At 35.2% G+C, this 20,590-nt stretch overlaps 1 protein-coding gene across 23 annotated transcripts in view; it reads right to left on the bottom strand.

The window, feature by feature from the left end:
• Positions 1-20,590, bottom strand: part of CCDC73 (coiled-coil domain containing 73) — a 61,937-nt gene that overhangs the window by 29,730 nt on the left and 11,617 nt on the right. For 8 of the 23 annotated variants that reach the window (XM_068194746.1, XM_068194749.1, XM_068194755.1 and 5 more), the window contains exons 2-7: positions 18,372-18,518; positions 11,768-11,839; positions 8,401-8,472; positions 7,579-7,614; positions 5,776-5,850; positions 3,940-3,978 (exon numbers count right to left, since the gene is read on the bottom strand). In XM_068194746.1, coding sequence (XP_068050847.1) covers positions 3,940-3,978; positions 5,776-5,850; positions 7,579-7,614; positions 8,401-8,472; positions 11,768-11,839; positions 18,372-18,518 — 441 coding nt within the window. Of the gene's footprint in view, positions 1-3,939; positions 3,979-5,775; positions 5,851-7,578; positions 7,615-8,400; positions 8,473-11,767; positions 11,840-12,336; positions 12,472-18,371; positions 18,519-18,915; positions 19,139-20,590 lie in introns of those variants that run through there. The other 15 variants (XM_068194756.1, XM_068194760.1, XM_068194744.1 and 12 more) reach the window with 8 other exon arrangements.

Genomic DNA, 20,590 nt, shown 5'->3' with positions numbered 1-20,590 from the left:
TTCCACACAGTAACAAATGCAATACATGTCCAGGCATCAGAGGATAATAAAAGCTGATAGTAATCAAATGAAATGACCACCATAAGACTAGCAAAACAGGATATACAATACAAATTTCTCATGTTTTATAAGGTATGAAATTAAACACACTACAGCAAATGGAAAGTCATAATGGAAGCACTGGTAAAGAAACACCACACTTACAGAAATCACTGCAAGGAATGTAGGTTGAAAATGTTCTTATACTTTCTCTTTTCTTCCTAATCATAAATTAACTGTTGAAGATCTGTGCTTAACTAATGCCAGGAGGGGAATTTTACAACAAAAACATTAAAAAGAAAGATCTTCTTTGTTTTATTTTGGTAGTTCCCCCATTTATTCTAAGAGACAGATGAACAGGGAGGCAGCCCTAATGTGAGACTTGAATGGCTTGTGGCAAGATCTGAGGGGTTTTGCAGATTTCAATATGGATTTTTTCTTAGTGTTATCCCAATTCCTTTCTTTAGTCAGCAAGATAGTGTTAGTCCCTCCTCTTCTCTCAAAAAGTTGAAATATTCTTTGCTACTTCGCAGGGCTCTTTCCAGGGAAAAAGGGAACTGGCCTGAGGTATCTGCAAGAGTTTTATTAAGAGCTTAACACTTGCCTAAATATGGTTTTTGATGGCAGGCTGCTCTCCAGGCTTAATGCACAGAGAAATAAAAGCCTGAGTATGTGATTCGTCCCCTCCCAGTGAAAAGGCTGTAAAACATTCTCCCATAGAAGCCAATCAAGAAACACCAGGAGACACTGCAGGATAGGGAGTGGATGACCCTGGAGCCGGAGTGAGACCCACAGAATCTTGGTTCTTCTTCCTTGCGTCTGATACTGCATGAACAGGAATTATTGCCCTGCCCTCCACCAGTAATAAAGATAAGCTGGGATGGGGAGTGGAATTGATTGTGGCCATATGGCTTGTTGAGGCACAATGATTTCTTGGTGGAACTAGAGCTGAGAAATAGCTCAGGGTCAAGTGGGTGACTGGAGAAACACAAAGAGGGAATGGTCCATATCTCAAAGATATCCTGGAAATGGAGTCACCAGTCAGAGGTACTCAGTGAAACAGAAGGTGGTAACTGGGAGGTGAAAGTGTCAGAGAAACAAAGGAGATGCAATGGCATGGAGACCCATGGCCAGATCACATGAAAATTATGCAAAGGGCTACCAACTGTAGATCTTCGAAACAAGCTTTTTTTTTCACAACAGTTCCTCCAGTACTGTTTTTCTACTTAAAAATAATTGGGTTGAATTTATATTGCATCACTGCCTCTTAATGTGTTTGTAAACAATATAATATGATTACAGGCAAACTTCTAAAAGACACAGAAAGGAAACAAAAACATTCCTATTTTAGATTATTATGAACAAACCAACTTTTCAAGTTTAATTAACATTTTGCAATAATTCCTTTTTCATTCATTTGACAACTACACCTGTATTAGAAAACTAAATGGTGGCAGGGAAGTTCTCAGGAAATGCCTGTACTGTTGTTAAAATATCCCTGACACATTTTGGCCTGTGCCAAGTAGGACTCACGTAAGCAGTTCCTGAGCACAGTTCAGGTGGGAACACAGTCCCCTGTCTGCTGGGAACAACTTGGGTTATTTGGATCTAAATTCCCTCTTTTCTGTGGTAAGATTTCATCAACCTAGACCAACTGACTGCAGCTTCACTCAATGGTTTCACATACATTTAGATACCAATAAAAACAGTAAGGGAAGACAAGAAGAGATGCCACATGCAGAGAGTCCTGGTATTCTCCAGTCTGCCAGGACACCTGACTGTTTTCCTCCAGTTACTTCCTAATTTCAGCAGCAGGAAAACAAATACAACACAGAGCTCACACTCAAGTGTATTCTATCAACTGAACTGGCCTTGTAGTAATCCCTCCTGACTGCATGAGTGCTACTTTCCATATGCAGTGAGGTGCAAAACAACTGCACTGCATGCAATAATCAACATTTTTATTGTGGGAGGAAAAAAAACAGTAATAAAGACAAATAAATAATAAAAGAAAAAAATCCTTTATTTGTCTCTATACTGTCTTTCAGTACAAAACAAAACCTTCCACTATTTCAAAATTATAGCATATATGGTAAGAATTGTATCAGCACTACAATTTTTTCCATAAACTTAACTGGACAGCATGCTAAAACACGGTGTTTATGTCAAGTATTAACATTGCATATACTATTCTAAAAGAACAGAATTAAAGGAACAAAACCAGAATAAAAAGCTACATCAGTAAGTCACACCCAGTCCCCAGCACACACAGAAGCTCCTTCACTGACTGGCAGGGTTTCTAAGGTGCCAGATATAAACTGAGCAGCACATCTGCTTACTCTCAAAACACACACCAGAGAACAATCTAATCTGTCCTTAACAAAATTGAAATAGAAATGGGTCTCAGATAAATGATTGGTTCAGAATTTCATCCATTTGATTTTTAAACACTTTGCCATTGGCTATGACCAGGAGTCTACATTGATCCCTTGAAAGTACCACTTATTTCAGCGTAACCACGCAGAAAGTAAAGTTGGCAGAATCTGACCTGGTCTGAAACTGCATTAGCTCACTACTGCAAAAGGTTATAGGAAAAAATTCACTTTTGTTTACCTTGTGGGGTGTTTTGTTTTCATCATTTCATATCAGAGCATTTTTCCCTAAATAAGTACCAACTGCATGTGTTCTGTTTAGTGCTACATTCAAAAGAGGATTTCCAGCCTCCACTCAATAGCATTTTAAATTGCCATACTCTGTATCAAAGCAAATGCTTTCAAAATATTCAAATGATCAATTAATGAAAAGTTTATAAAGATAAGAAATATATTTGTTTAAGCAGCATAGATGCCTTTCCAGCTTACAGAAAAGGTCTTGTCCTTTAAATATTCTCATTCATTTGGAAGACTGAGCTTGTAAGTTATGAAAGAAAGATAATATGTAAAATGACCTAAATGAAAGTCCAATTATTCTGTATGTTTTCAACACATTTTTAGATCAGCTGCATTTTAGGAAAAAATACAAGTTAAAAGTGAAGTAAGACAAAACACATTTTATGTTGCCTTTGATCTTTAACTTGTAGCCTTATCTCCCAGGTCAGAGGGCACATTATTCAATTTCACCATATTTTGTGTAAAACCACTGTAGCGTTGAAGATGACTTTCAGTACAAATGTCATGGTACTTAAAGCTAAACTGGACTCTAGTTTTTTGAGCTTCTTAATTAAAATCACAGTTTGTAATGGTCTGACAATATTATCTTTATTCTTTCCAGTTGAGCAGCAGCAGAATTTTCACAGCATTTATTCAATCAAGCCTAGCAATGTTTCTGTGGCTCACTCTTTCACTTCCTAAAACAGACAACAGGGTTCAGAACCACTATGCTGTCACTCTGGGTAAATTTATTCCCTGTGTCAAAGGGAGTGAGCTGCACTGGATGAAATCTAAACTGTTCAGGCAAACTGATGTTAAGAACTAATTCTGAGGAGTACAAGAGACTGAGAAGAAAATCACCAGTTTTTCTTAAAAACAAAACCAAGAACTGCTAGGAATTCTCTATTACTTTTTGATATTATTATCCAGATCCTAATCAGAGTAATTACATTATTTAAATGACCGTCTATTAAAAATCTTTAATCTATAAAGAGAACAAATGTACCAATTCTACTTTAATTCAGTGAGGAAAAAATACCACATGCTGAACAGTAGCTATCACACTATAAAGACCTAAAACCATTGCATTTGTAAGATTTTCAGATTTGAAGCTGATACCTCTTTGTGTTACTTGTAAGAATTATCATATATAATTTAAGTATCAAAGCCAGTTAGTAGTGGATTACACCCTAAGCATACTGTTTTCATTAAAGCTCTTCCTTCCTTTTTTTTACTTTCATTATTTTCTTACCATTTCATTCAGTTTCTTTTGTAAAGTGTATTTTGAAATCTGTAAAACAACAGAGAGTTATTCATTAAATGGTACTTGCATTTTTTCTGACAACAACCTGCATAATTAAGTATTGTTATACCAAGGATTTAATTGCATTTGTTACTAATCCATCCAATACAGTAACATTTGAATTAATGATGGCACAATTTCATGTATTATTAGATTCACTTTACTTCATAATGTTATTTCAATATTTAAATTACATAAAACCACTTTACATTGATTTGTTACTAGAGGAGTTTTGAAAAAGTGCATAAATCCTTGTGTTTTCTGACAGACATCATAAAAACAACCTGCAAATGGACCACAGTCTGTAAACTAGACCCTTAGAAATAGAGAAGAAGACAGAAATGAAAGTATTCCCTCAACTCCTACAGGAAGAGACGTGTATTCCCTGTTAGAAAAAAAAACCTCAAAGTATCTTAGTAGATATTCTAACTAGTAACAAAAAAGATATAATGTACCAATCTCACAGACTTTAATAATATAAGGCTGACATTAAAAGATATTAACACTGTTTAGTACCCCACTGACAGAGCATTTTGATTTGCATAATGCTTAAGTATAAGAGGGAAAAACAGAGTAATATCAAAGAACCCAGAGTGTACAAATCTTATACAGAAAATATTATTTCTAGGAAAAAACCTAGAGAACAATCATTTTAAGGCAGGGTTCTGACTCTACAGAGAAGAATACAGAATTGAATTTAAAATTCTTCCCTCTTGTATTAGGCTAATTTCCAAACAACTTCCCTGGGATCACATGTCCATTGTGACCCGCTGCTTCCTCAGGCCACAGCAGAATTTCCTAGATCTGAACTGTACTGTGTCACAAATGCTTGATCTGTGAACATTCAACATTTAAGATAATTTTTTTAAAATTTGTGGTTTATCTTTGAAAAGAAAGGCCAGTGGGATCTTTCATTACTCTTGCTGTCCACATATTATGTTCAGCAGACCATGGAGGGATGGATATTCTACATCATCTGTGCTATGCCAAGGTTTGAGCAAGGCAACAAGATCCTTACAGCTATTGCTCAGAAGGCCAGCCATGAGAATCAGTTTCTTTTGTTCCTAAAATACATTCAGTGTTAACTAAAGGAAATAACAGTCTGCTACCAAGTAAATGCATTCCACTGTAAGAGAATGTTAATAAGAACCAACATAAGTTTCAAAATCGTAGTGATAATCCAATATAGCCATTTTGTTTTCAATGGACTTATTATCCCGCTAAGTTTTGGGTAGAAAAATAATTAGTTCCTGCTAATACCTGAAATCTGACAATGCATTGCAATGCTAGTGATCCATTTTCAATATATCTGCCTCGGTCTTAAGCCACAGATCAAGTGGAAATACAGAAACCTCCCAGTGAAACAGAGGAAAACATTGAAAGACACAGGGAGCACTGCAAGCTGGAGGCTCAGGATGAATATTTAGTTCTGTTTAGCAGTCCAAAACCAGGGATTCCAGACAGGTGTGAAATAAGAAAACAAGAATGTGAATAAAGAGGAAGACTGTGGAAATGAAAAGAAAGAACATTTCACACACTGTTTGGACTTTTGAGTCTTCTGGAGGAAAAGAACATTTAGCTGGAAGATTAACGTAAAGTAGTCTTGACTGAATATAGGAACAGAAACTCAGTGAGTTTCAAAGTGAGTAGTCCCAGAATGTGAGTAGTCCTAGAAAGATTAAACAAGACCTTAAAGCTGGTCTTAAAACCAACAATTTTCTTACTAGTATAAAACTAAAACACTTGCATTCAAAGAAATGTTATTTTACAAAAGCAATAGCTTACCTGTAATGCTTTTAATGTTTCTTTCAGTCCATCAATTTCTTTTTCTTTTGTTTCTACAGCAAGTTGGTATTTTCCCTTTCAACAAAAGCTGTACTTCAGGATTTGGGCAGAATAAATGCATTTACAATAAAAATTTATCAAAAAGAATGCTACAAAAATAAAGTGCTACTCCGCTACGACAGAACAATTCATTGGTGAATAATTCAGCTAAATAATTTTAAAATGTAGATAAATATTGCTATAAAAAGAAAAGTGAAAACACGAGAGTATTTTCACCACTTACGACTCTATTCATCAAGTCTTAAAATTGGCTGTTTTGGGAGAGACAAGCCTGACAAAGGCAGAATGAATACATTTAGAAGAAAGATAGTAAATTTTAAAAGAAAAGGTAGCAGGTAAATCCACTTTTTATGTGCAGGATCTTCATAGAAACAACCTGCTCATTTTTCCCAGTCCTCAAAGAGTGAACTGTAACCTGCTATTGCTCGAATCACTAAATACATGCAAGCATATTTTATATGTATATACATATATATGCATATGTGTGTGTGTGTGAATGCATATATAGACAAACATACAGAATTTGCACGTGAGAAAGTCAAAGGACTCCAGTAGAATTAAATCTGGTAAGAGTCACTGGCTGCAGTCAATCCAATGCAGAACAGAATCTAAATACCAGAGAATATGCCAGAAAACAAATAAATCCATTCAACCACCCCTGCATGTTCCAGTCATTTCCAACATACTGCTGGCTGTGCAATCCCCCAAAACCACCCTGATCACACATAGTACATATAATCCCAATTGGTGCAAAAATTGGTTTTCCAACTCTGTCCTGAGCTTAATTTACTCTCTTGGTTACTTTGGTATAAAGTACTGAAAGTACTCTTCAAGTCAATGGAAGCAGAAGCAAAAATTAGTCATTAGCATACAATTTATTCTGAAGCTATCATTGAAAACACAAACCAGAGAGTAATAAGTGGGTATGTGTCAACAAATGAATTAACAAGAAAAAATTCTGAACTCCCAATCAAGAAAATTATTCAACCAGAAAATATAAAATAAATAGCAATAAATATCAATGAAGCAAACAAAAAAGTTTATTTTCATATACTTGCAATCCATTTAACCAGTTTGCAAATTTCTTATGCCACATCCATCATATTCATCTGCTCTAAACCACTGGGAAATTTAAATGAAACAATAGAGTCCACATGCAGATATTCACTGACTTCACAGTTTAAAACAGGTTCATTGTACACCAAATGTAAATCCTTCATTCAGAGGAAGAATTGGGCATTCAGCCTGGTATAAAAACTTATGTAGCTAACGAAGTCCACATAAATTCAGGCTAAAATTAGACCTAATCTTCGTTTAGGTCAAGTACCTTAGGAAACCAGTTCAGCTAAATCAATAAAATCCCTATTAAAATCTGATTTCTCTAAGGCAATTAGAAAAGTTGTTTTTCAGTACTACTTGTAAAGGCCAATTATCCCAATTTATCCCAACCTTCTAGAATAAAATAAATTTTGTATAGCTGCAATATGGAACTATCAAAGAACACTCCTTCCTCAACTGATTTTTAGCATAAGCCGTAACACTTCACAAGTTCTACAGTCTATAAACAAAAAAACAGAAATAATGACGTTACGAAGACATTTCTTTTGCAAAGGCCATAGCAAAAAACATAATGTAATTGCAATATACTTAGTTTATACTTAAGATATGTTTGGTAAGTTTTATATCATTATGATTTGCTTACGCTCTTCTTTGGATGGCAAACAACAAATAATTGTACAGTACCTTTTCTTCTTCCATGGCAAACATCCTTGCCTGTAACTTGGTTGTCAGTCACATAAAAAAAAAAAAACCAAAACAAACAAAAAAATCAGAACAGCACGTGGCAATAATTTGATCCATGCAATTCAACAAGACAATATAGTTATATTAACCTGCATAGTATACTTCCTGGACTTTTTCTAACTACAGGAACTTGTAGAGTTACAAGGAGCAGTTTGTGAACCTCAAAATATTTTTTCAAGGGAGAAGCCTAATTGCTTGTCAGGTTTTTTTTTTTTTTTTTCTGTGTGACATGATTGTGATGCAGCATTAATGACATATTCTTCATCACCATGGGCAACAGTTTCAGTTCCTGTGACTGTTCTCTGCAAGGTCTCTCAGCACTTGTGTTCGCTCACTCTAATATGGATAATAAAACACAAGAATGAAATACACTTTCAAATGTTGAGCAGGGTAATTTGTGGCAGATCTTTTTACCATGGTTTATAAATCTCCCCTTGCAGAGGTCATGCTAAATTAGAGGCAAAAAACCAAACAAGCAAAACAGAGTAAGGAAAGTATTAGAAGAAGCATTATCTTCTCTAGGAGATTTTTGAAATATAAAAATGAAAAATGCCAGGAGGAGGGGCATCTGGAAAGAACTGCCAAAATAGAAGCATAATGGTGTGGCCAGAAGAAAGGACATGATTTTTTTTTCTTTTTTGAGCTGCATATTCTAACATTTTATAAGCAATAGAAAAATATTTTCATACCAACTGACAACTTGCTATGATGCCATCATATTTTAAAATCCCACTGTCAAAACCAAAGGCTTTGCTTTCCTACCTGTTTTTTAAAAGCTGCCATAGCTTCTTTGTTTTGTTGTTGCAGTGTGTCAGTCTGATGCTGCAGAGTTTCCTGCTCATGTGAAATAACAGCAGTGTGAGTTAAGTATTATCTTAGAGCAAATTACATATAAAGTATTTCAAGAAAAGGCTGACTTATTGTTAAATCTTTTTAGAAAGATAAAACTGACTGAAAAACCCTGAAGACTAAAAAGATGCATTTTTAAACTGGTAATTGTCTTTTTGGTAGCAGCTTCTATTTCATTCTTAACAGGTAACAATTCTCCCCTCTGGAATACAGACCTTTTGCTAGGACTTCTGTAAGCAATCCTACCCATCCAACCAGCCTGCAGAAACAATCCACATCCACTGCCAGTTTAAGACTGAACCTTGACACTGGTCCAGGCAACACAATTCTAATTCCCATTAAAAACAGAATCCCACTGAAAAATAACTATCTGATATTCTGTTTATAGTTAAATTGTAGTCATTTAACAAGCTACCTGAAAGAGCTGAAGGAAGCCAGAAATAACTAAGTGTAAGGCAATAGTATGAGATTTTTATCACACTCCAACCTGGCTTTACTCTCATCCATAAAAACAAGAAAATTAGTGAAGATGTACTTTTTTTTTGTATTATTATTTCATATCACAATCTCATAGGCTAATACTTTACAAGATGGAAATCTCCAACATCTTTAAGGACCATGGTTCTCGATGAGATACTTCACCTTTACCATGGAAGACCAGGTTTTTTCAGTTCTAAACACTGAAATATTAGATAAAGCTAGTTAAGAGGCTCTGTCCTTGAACAGCTATCTCAAAATATAGATGAGTGTTCAGCTTAGAAACATTAGGGTGAGGCAGGAAACAATCCAGTAATGACTGCACAAAAATAAATATAAATTACACTATTAAAAAGAATGAATGGGAGAAAATAAGTTGAAAATCTGTTTCACGCACAAGGAGTCAAAGTTCTTCTTCTGCCTTAATAGAAATTGAGAGTTTTTAAACATACAATCTCTTCCAAAATTGCTGTTTTCTCCAGCAAGCTGATGTTGCTTTCACATTGTACAAGTGAGAGCTGTTGCCTTTTGATAGAAGACAAGAATCCATGGAAGTAAGGTGCTCCATATCCATTTACTTAATACCTCATCATAAGATGAGTAGAGAAAGTTTTGATTTGTGCATAACAAACAATGCACAGTACATAAATGAATATTCAGAAGCACATAAAAGTCCTGAGGAATGTTTTCCCGAGGTTGTCCCTCAGCCCTGTGTCCAAGGACAGGTTCTCCAGGGGTGACAGGCATGTGAAGTACACTAGCAAGGCAGAGGCAGTACTGCAGGCACAAAAAAATCAACTATTCCCACTGCAGTACTCCTGCTTACCACAGGAATAAAATTTTATATCCACAGCACTGCCAAATTAAGATGGCACTATAAGATACAGGAATTCAAGGCAATATCATGGAATAAATGATGTAGGTATCAGTCTGGTTCCATTAAACAGTCATCCTTTATATAACTTTATCATTGATGTAATGGAAAAAAAACACCCAATGCTGAACTCTTTACAACATACCACTTTCTTGTACTGTATATTCAAGTAAGGTATTTTATTTTCAAAAAGACAGGAGTGTCTACAAATATTCCTTTTCTAACAAGCCTCACACACAAGACTATCAGATAAAATGATTCTATTATCTCTGTCAGAAATTCAGGCTTGGAAGAAATTTTCCATATACGTGTGACTGAAGACTGAAGAAAAAAGCAGGTTTTTTTTTTAAATATGAACAAAATCGACTTTGATATTGTAATGCTACACAAGTATGAGTATACCCACTAGACTTAAAGGAATATATTCTCCAGTTACTCTGTTTTCCTTGCTTGAGTGTATTTTTTTCAAGAGCAGCAGCAGTATATTTATAAAATGTAGACAAGTTGTAATATTGTAATATGACTTAGCTGAAGTAATGTCTTTATTTCAAACTAGTTAGTTAAATTTAAGGTAAAATAAAATGAATGACAGAAATGTTGACTGAAAGGGAATTCTATGAAGGAAGTGGTAAAACAGAACCTTTGATAAACCAGAGGAAGATGTCTACTTATTGAACTACTGCTGTGGTTAATATGATTCTGCATTCAGAAACAATCAGGTCATAAATTCAATTTAAATGTCATACTTTGAATTTTCATCTCACTGGATTCTCCAGGACTGGAAATTCGTATTAGCTTGCTCCTTCGAAGTTCCAGAATATTTGCTCACTTGAAGTTCCCAAAATCTACCACTCATTGCTTACACCAGCTTTGCCATGTGCCAATGTTAAGTACAAAGCAGAGGAACAGAGTTCACCTCACCACCTGTATGTCCCATCCTTTCATGAGTGGTAAATTAAATTGCTGCTAAGGTCTTAGAATGGGTGGAAATCCTCCCTTTTGAACCCAGAATATTAAGCACTGCAATGCTAGGTTAAGAAAAGCAAAGAAGGGTTACAATTTGAAAGCACTCTTGCTTTTACAAATATAAAATGTTTCCTGTTTCTGTGTGCACATATATATCTTTCAAGAAAGAAAAGCACAGAGTTAGGATTATTAATTTAAGATGGTTAGGATGAACTCCAAGATGAAATAGCCTTCCTTTACAAATAAGATGTTAAATATCCCAAGATCAAGGATAGAGCTGAAATTATTGTTTTTTCTGGGGTCGTAAAATATACGGAGTGAAGCCTTTTATCTTGTGCCCTAGTGACAGGGGTCATAGGTTTGATTGTACTAAAGAAGGGAATGCATTTCCTAGGAAAGCATAACCTCAGGAGCCCTAACTCTGAGAAGAATGTTAGACTGAAGAATGTTACTGAATACTTCATTCTCAACATTTAAAAGCTGACAAACTACTTCTGAGTATGGATAACATACAAGTTAATGCTCAAAGTAACTTTTTGGAAACATTACCACTTCTAAAAGATTGCAAGTGAAGTTTGCTGCACTGATATTTGCACTTGCCAAAGCCAAGCATAATACAGAGAAGTTGCTACACAGGTTCCCTCACAGCTATGTGTCAACATGCCTCAGATTCAGCTAAATGTCTTATTTCTTCAGTATTTCCATCTCTTTTGACTGAAATTGCCAAGCCATGCCAAATATTATTATATTCTCTTGTTAAAAACACTTCTAAGCTGGGCACAATCCAAATCAAAAGAAAAGCTACAGATGTTCATGACTAAATAATAAGCTACTGGCTAGCACATTCTACTATTGAAACAAAAATAGCTCTAAAAAGAGGAATTGCAACAAATCACAATTTATATTAACATATAAAAATTAAATCTCAGCAAGTAAAACAGTAAAAGCACACAGGAAAGTTACCTTCTGCCATTCAAGTTCCTGTTTCTCTATAACAATTTTGTTTATTTGGTCTTCATGATTCGTTTCTGTTTCCTAGTTAAAAACAAGCATAAAAACAAGTCAAAACACTGAGATGAAGAGAAATTCAGTGAGATGCAAAAGTGCTTCAAGAATTCATTGTACTCAATGATACAGATAATCATTATTAATGACACTGAATCTTTGGGGCATCTTAAAAATTCAGCTCAAAGCATTTGAATCTTTATTCTTTCTGATACCTTCTAGGACAACTGAAAAGTTTTTGTCAGTGGTTACTTCTGTTATTATGGGAAAAAAGTGAAATATTTATCATAATCTTCTGTGCCAAGAAGCCTTCTGACCTACCAAAAGGAATTGCAACAGAATCATGGATAATCAGCACATATTTCTGATGAGCTACTAGAAAATCTGAGAAGACCATTACTGAAGTCCAAAGTTTCCACCGTGATCCACAAAAGGTACTAATAGAAGGAAGGTGTGTCACAGATCCTGTTCTTGTAGAAGCACTTTGTCAAGAATCAAACTATTACTTTTGAAAACATGAGAGTTACCTTCTGATAATGGCAGTTCCTAAATATTTATGTGAATTTTCCTGAAACATTCTGGTATTAAAGTTAATTTTGCCCAACAGGAATCAGCTTCCCTTTGAAGTCCAATTTTTATGTGCACTGGCCTTCCTTCACAAATGCAGTATTCAAAAAAACGGAAGAACAAAAGGTTCCCCTATTAACAGTCATGACTTCCTGCAAGAACAATATTCAGGTTTTTGATGCATGTCATAAGCAACTCAGCACTGTCCTGTTTTTGCACACACTCAAAAAAATGAATATCCTTCAATGACCTGGAGAGCTCCACTACTGTTACTGAGCTTCAAAAAGGCTGCTTTCCTGCCTTTGCTCTGCACTCTGATGGCCAGCTTGGGAAAGTGACCACTTTAAGGTAAGCCTGGCTTCTCTTTGATGAATTATTGCACTACTAACATTTACTGAGGTCTTGTGTTGGACACATGCCAGCAAGGGCCAAGCTGTGTGAGGGTAAAGGAATACTCCCAATATTAAAACAGTGCATTTTGATATATTATGTGCAAATTTTATACTGTTTTTAAGTTCAACTTCACTATAGTTTAAATCTTGCAATCTTAATTGTTGGAAAAATTCAAGTACTCTTGAAGTGACTCACACGTCAAAAATTGGTTAGAACCTTTAGGAAACAGTCACAACTTGGGAAAAAAAGACCATGGATCTCTCTAATAAAAAATTAAAGAAGGCCTCAAAAGGATCATTCTTGTAATACTGGGGTTTAAGTAAAATTCTACTGAATTGCAATACCATGAACAACTATTATTTGCCATAAGACTAAAGAGATCCCACCTCTGGATGAAGCAATACCTTTCCTGACACTTCGAAAGGACAAATGAAGGCTCTTTCTCCTTTCCAAGTGAAGAAGGTAACAAATTTTTTTGGCTATAAAATATACTGCAATGCTTTCTGAAGCCAAATATGAATACAAGTTCCAAGTTTCTGATTCAAGGATATTTACCACAATTCAACAATTGATGCAAAATGGTTTTGAAGATTTTGCAACCCTTTCTCACTTAGTACCATATTTGATTCATAGTCCCACTATTTATCAATAGAAACAAAAGTGCAAAACATGTCCCAAGTGATTCAAAATAGTTTTTTGACATTGACATCTTTTATAGGGTTTTAGGGTCAAAACTGACTTCCTTGCTTAGCAGTTTACAGGCACATGTGTGTAGAGAAGCACACTTCTTTCCACAGGAGGCTACTCCCAAGCATTTCAAGAGATTCTTGCAGGTTCTAAATATATGCCTCAGCACACATGTGATTTTTACATATAAAATACTAATAGGCATTTAAAACTAAAATTTGGCTCACAGAGAACTAGAGAAAAGTTCTTTAGCTTTTGCTTCTCTGATATATACTGGTAGAATACAGATGGAGAAGAGACCTAAAGATTTCATATGACTTATGGTAAAAAAAAAAAAAAAAAAAAAGAGAACTTAAAAGATTATCAATGATTCCCAGTTCTGCTTCAACAAATAGTGCTGCACAGTTGCAATGATCTTTTTTTTTCCTGGTACTATTCTATAAGTACCGAAGGAATATGCATCCCCCTAATTTCCCTTGAGTGATAAAACCAAATGAGATTGGCTTGAAGCTTTTAAAAAGGTGTGATCTTCAATCCTTTCTGTTATTCAGCAACAAATGCTATGAAAATGATACATTTATTAGCAAAAGTCTTACTCAAAATGGTAAGAAAATGGCATTAAATTCCATTTTAAGTGAGCCCTTTGCTGTGAATACTTAAAAGGATAAGAACCAAAGTTCTAAGTGAACAACACTCCTCCAACTTACTCCCAAATGATAAAGGTGTATCTGGAAGCTATCAAAAATGTGCATGTATGTACTACGGTTGAAAAAATAAACATCATAAATACTTAAACTGAGAATGACAATTACATGATAAAAATGTTCTCACGTGAAATCGCTAACAGTTATAAACCTTATCCATCATTTTTACATCTTCCAAAGGACATTTATAGTTTACCCATTTTGAACCGAAAGCTTCTAAAACTTGTGTGAAGCACTTTTTTGTTTAATAAGACAAAAATGTTTTTGTTATACTTAGGAGAACAATATTGTATATAACTCTGCTGAGGGATCAAAAACCCACCAAACCTTAAAAGTGTTCATTTTTTATTAGATGCCTTAGGACTACATGGATTTAAGTGTTTTTATAAAAAAAGACTACCATAACAATAAAAGAGGAGTCATTTGATGGTTTATTTACTCGTTATAACCTTTAGAAAGTGTCAAGCCTTCTTTAAAGTGTTTGCTTCAGGCTGTAGTTTTACAAGATGGGCTGTGGATTGGTCAAGCCCCCTCGATTCTTGACCCTGAACAGATTTAGGAACAGAGTACAGCTGGCTCATGTCCAAGCAGCCAAAACTGCTGCTAGGTACTTTTATTATCTTTTTTGAACTTACAGTCTCCCTCCTACAAAATTGCACATCCAATTTTCATGCAGGTCAAATAGTACTCACAGAAACTACAGTTTCTGATTGTTTCATACTATAATTAGAAATTCCTTCATGAATGAAGCAGACCAGTACAATTTTTAGTAGGTCTCATGGATACTGTTATTAAGCTTTGTTTCCAGGACAAATTTTAAAAGGAGAGAAGATATTCATAGAAGCACTATTCTAACTTTAGTCTCTGATAAAACATTGTTAGATTTTCATAGTTACAACAGTTAACAAAAAATAATAGCAACGTATATTTGGAATCTATTCTCAAAAACTTTCCATTTTCAGATGCAGAGACACATAAATTTGTACCAATCACTATTTTTCCTTTGGAAATTTTTCACTGGTCTGTCCTTGACACCACTGTATAGGTTACAATTACTCTTTATTTAAATCTCTTCTATCAAAATATATTCCTAGAAAGGCCTGCATTGATTCTTAGAACACTCTCCAACTGCAAGTAATCAGTTCCTAATCAAAAGCCACATTATTCACAAACAGAGAAATTACCATCTAACACCCCTGCTGACTCGAACAACAGTATCACAGGATGTCACAGTCATGAGATCTGAAATTCAGTGCTGTTTATTCTCTTAAATCCACATACTTACTTTTTTCCCCAATACTCTGCGATCCTTGAGTCTGTCATTTCAGGAAAAAAATTTCCCTAATTTACACTTAGGTATAAAATCCAGTTAAAAGGCTGTTAGGAAGAAAAGGCACTCAGTTGGCTGCAGAGCAAGACTGACAGACATGGAAGTATGTGAAGGGATATCCAGCACAAAGGGATCACTGGCTTAGTCAGGGCTTGATGAGTGGGAGAGCTAAACTGGAAAAAACAGAAGACACTCCAGCTACTGGAGTGTGAAGTTATCCCTGTGGGGCAGAGGAAAGAGAAATATAATTTTTTGTGGCTTTTAATTACTTACATACTCATATTATGCCAATTCCTAAGAGGAAAAAAGACCCTGTGAATAGCCAAAGGACCAAAGTGAAGCTGCATCAAGTATAATCATTTAAGCAATTCTTTAGAACAAACTTGCACAGCTATCAAGAATTGGGATTTCCTTTGAAGATGCAACAGATGAACATTACTCTGAGAAACTCTCCTAAACTATTTTTGAGAGTTTAACTACAGTATGATGACATTGAGTAAGGACTGCAACAAATCTCTCAAAATATTTTCATATTTAAGAGTTTGCTTTTTATTAGCTTCACACAGATAATTGCATCCTCAAATTTATTTTTATTAATCTGAATTTGTGCTGCAGCTTAACCAACCATTCCACACAGTTTATTAAACTCAAAATACACAATAGGTCCTGTCCCAAAGAGTCTCCTGTTGAAGTGGCAAGCAAGACCAAGAAAGGGAAGAAAAACAGAAGCAAACAGAGGTAAAATAATCTCATCTGAGGCCAAGCCAGAGGTCAAAGACAAAACTCAGAGTAAAATCCATGGTACTGGCTCTTGGGCCTCCCTCAGGTTATCAGTCAACTGAACCTCACAAGGAAGTGAGAGAAGCAGTAAGAAACCTGCAGAATTTTCCATTTTACTCCATTTTCTGATGGAGCAGATTACACAGTTTAAGTTTGTGTGTTTCATTCTTGGCCATGGAAAAATTAGCATGGTGCAAGACAAGCACTGTAATTCTCTGAGTTATCCCTGTATTTTGGTCTATGCACTACCTTTCTCTCAGTGCTGAATAAGAATTTACAGAATAACCTCACGTTGACCCAATTTGGAAGAAATTCATAGCTAAAACGGGGAGAGGGTTTTTTAGGGGTATTTTAAAGCAAAAACAGTACAAAATTCTACTTAAAAAGATAAAAATGAATGCCACTAAGCATAAGCCACATTATTCACTAACTCTTGCTTCTTCAAAACACTTATGTTTTATATTCCAAACTTCAAACATACTAAGCAAGCAGCCCTGAACTATCAAAACCAATCAAAAATGCATTCAAGGGCACTCCAAGATTTCAACCTGGCTGCCAGTAAAATGCTTACTTTTTAATCTAAATTTCTAACTAAACAGGTAAGTATATACATATGTATATATTTTTCTAGGGTAATGGAAAGCACAGCTATTTTAAAAACTTGGGGCTACATCTTAATTGTGAAATTGACTCTTAGCATTTCCATCAGTTTTGGACCTAAAAACAATTTCAAGGCAAAAAGTTACTCACCCTTCTGAGACAACTTCTACAAAATCACAGTCACAAACTCTTGTAGCAGAGCAGACACAAAACAGGCATAAAAACCCAAAGAAAAATGCCAAAAGATGAAATCCCATGGCACTCCATGAACACTTTAGGCTCTGACCAAGTGCATTAAAAGTGCAACATTGAGTTAACCATGTAAATTCAGCTAAGCAGTTTTATAAAGAAAAGTATACTCTTGATCATTATAATAGTATAAAATATATATGTATACATTTAACTATATTATATATAAAGTTAAATTATTCAAGTCTTTACTTTTAATAGTAAAATAGTTTGACAAGACTAAACACTACCATTTTAACACAGGTCTGGGGATAACACCATGGGGGCTTTAACAGTACTACACCAAGAAAGTACCATCATGCAGCCTCTTTTTTTTTTTCTTTTTAATGGCAGTCATTCTTTTGTATATGGCTTTTAAAGAGGGGATTATAGCATTTCACTTAGATCAAAATAAGCATAAATCAAGCATGTCATCAATACTAATATTTTAAAAGTAATAATACACATCTTTTGAACAGGTCAGATTCATCAGACATAAAATACACTTTAGGTCATTCAATACACAAAACAGTTGAGAAACCCTAAGGGGAGAAATAGACAGAAATGTTTACATACACACAACTGGAAAAGTAACCACAGAAAAATACAAGTGACAAATTAACTACAAGAAAAAACAGCTGCCTTTACCAGCACAGAAGCAATTTTACCTTGGTACTACTACAAGAAGATTCAGCTCATTTCAAAAACAAAACACCCCCACACCCCTAATACTCAATACACTATTATTGTAGGGGTCTGGCTCCATAGATTAGCAATGTAAAAATGGTGAAATAAAGGGCTTTTAATATAGCTCTTTGCCTGCATAGGTAATTCTGAAAAGCACAAGTAAACAGCCAAATTCACCACTTTTCTGGCAAATGGCAAATCAATTCTGAAATGAGAAAGACTTGGAGACTTGGAAAACACCTGGATTCTTTCTTTTCATTTTGTATCAAAGGCTGCTGTTAAAGAGAATTATAATGAAAGACAATAATTTAATGGAGTTTTTCTCAATAGCCTGAGTATCAACTCTAGCAACTTGTTATGTTGTTACAGAAAATCAAATTCATTCCCATACAACCTTGTTGCCTTTGTGCTGTCTACAGGGAAATTTGTAACACACTCTATTATATTTTTAAATAAAACCCTGGTGGGTGAATCACTTAAAATACAGCATGAGGTTTAGTCACACTTATGCAGCATTTTCTGTGATTACCTACAAAGAGACAGAAATAAGACAAAGAAAGACCAAATCCAATTTAAACAAATTTACCCTTCTTATACGCAGTTCTTCTATTGCCTCCAATAAACTTGTTTTGAAGTCTAACAGTCGAATGGAAAGTAAAGTCTCTGATGGACTTGGAAAAGTAGAGTCAAATGCCTGTGCTTTAAAGTCTTCATCCATTCTTTCAGCTCCTTTCTGCAAAATAAAGACAGGTATTTCCTCTCAAGTTTATCTGTAAAAGAATACTCAAACTGCAAAACCTTCAAATATGGAGGCAGAAACTTTTTGCAAAGAGTAAAACTATTACTTATAGATATTATGTGATTATCAATATTTTCATTTTAAAGTAATGAGCACTACTGTAGAAAAAAAAAAGAAAACAGTTTTATCACAATATTTATCACAATATTCACAGAGTAATTCACAATTTTCCTTTGCTTCTCCTCTGCATTTCTTGGCTTGGTTTTAGTTTTAAGCAAAAACTTTGATGAGCAGACAGAAGTAGTACAGTTTTTTCCCCAGAGTCACTGCCCTGCACTGACATGAAGGTGCTGCAATGCACACATGTTGCCATGAAATAGTTGCTGCCTACCTTCAAGATGTCAAAGATCACAAGACAGGCCCAATTTTAAAAGAGCTCTTTGGTCTGAAATTAGGGACTTAAGGTAATGCTTGCAGTCTCTGCATCTGAATTTTATCAAGAAGTCTTTCTCAGTCTCTTCCTACAAGATCCTGTACCAAAATATTGTACTCTGAGCCAGCTGCATCAACTGCTGTCAAGCAAGGAGTTACACAAACAGGAGCCCCAGGTGGCTCTGCAAGGACAAAGCAGGTTTGTTAGAGACACCAGAGGTGACCACAACACTCAGCACTTTAGTCACAGAAATGTAACAACTGTAGGTATTTCACCTGTTTTTCCCAGATTCTATTTTTTAATCCTTGAGACTGAATTTTCAGCAGTGCACTAGAACACACGATGCTGTCCCTGCCAGACACACCCTGTGTGTTTCTGCACTAAGAATTACAGAGGCAGGGGTAGAGCATAGAGCACAGGAGTTATGACTGACCTGGCTGCTGCCACAGAACCCTTAGGAAGGAATTCCTGCAGGAAAAACAGAGACCTGGTCTGTATCATGGGGCCATAACAACCACAAATCAGGGCTCACCACTTTTTCTTCTGTTGTCTAAATAAAACCCTAACATAGATCACATTTAAGCTGCTTGGTCATGGATAACAGATTGACTCCTTGCTTAGCTGCCCCACCACAAAAGTTATTCTGTTAGTAAAACAACGGTTTTGCTAAAACCAAAACAATCAGGCTTGGTTTTGTCTTTCATTTTAAAACATTTGAGTAATACTGAGCTGTTCAATATGAAGTATATAAATTATTTTGTCAGTGTCAAAGTGTATATGTTTGAAGGACTTCTGAAGAGGCAGCAAATAAAGTCTGAATAAGAACCATGTACAGACATGTAGTACTTCAGGCAACAAATCTGTTGTGTCAACGTGCCAACATGAATCAGGCATTGTGCAGGCAATCTGCAGACATTGTAGACTGAAGCTGTTTGATTTTTTTTTAAAGTAATACATTAGGATAAAAAAACACTATTTCTATTTTAGCCAAAAAAATTTGAATAAAATAAGTCCAACTCTCCCAAAAGCACATTAAAAATTTTTGTTTCTTTCACTCAAGTGGTCAAAATTGTTTTCTTACCAATACATGCTGTACCACTACATCAACAACTACCACAAATGTTCTACATAAAGTACTGGGACATGACCTTAACTACAAATCTAATAAAAATGCCAATATTATGCACAATACACTATGCACAGAGCCATTTGATTTCACTCTTCATCATGCTAAGGGTAAGATTTTTACAAACATAATGTTAAAACATGAAAAACATGACACATGGTCTAATGCTATTGCTGTCAGCTGATGTTCCAGGCTTGGAGTTGGTGGAATCCTACAGTGATGAATTTTTACAAGACTGTGCCATTATCAAATGAAGAAGCTGACAGCCTGTGCTAATAAGGGAAAAAATAAGGGATAAACTTGATTCAGAAAAAGGATTCACCCTACAAGAACAGGAGCACTTGAAGAAGAGCACTTCAGTTATGAAATCATTCCTATTCAGGCCAACCAGTAGAAGAGTGTACATTAAGTGATAGACAGTGGGGCTTGTGGTTTTCCTTCCCATCACAGAAGCAATCTGAGAATTCTTTTCCCAAGGGGATATTTTCAAACCAACGCTATACTCCA

This window comes from Anomalospiza imberbis, chromosome 6 (assembly GCF_031753505.1).
Source record: "Anomalospiza imberbis isolate Cuckoo-Finch-1a 21T00152 chromosome 6, ASM3175350v1, whole genome shotgun sequence".
Lineage (NCBI taxonomy): Eukaryota > Metazoa > Chordata > Aves > Passeriformes > Viduidae > Anomalospiza > Anomalospiza imberbis.
The sequence above is the reverse complement of the archived record's forward strand: the minus strand, read 5'-3'. Positions and strand labels throughout refer to the sequence as shown.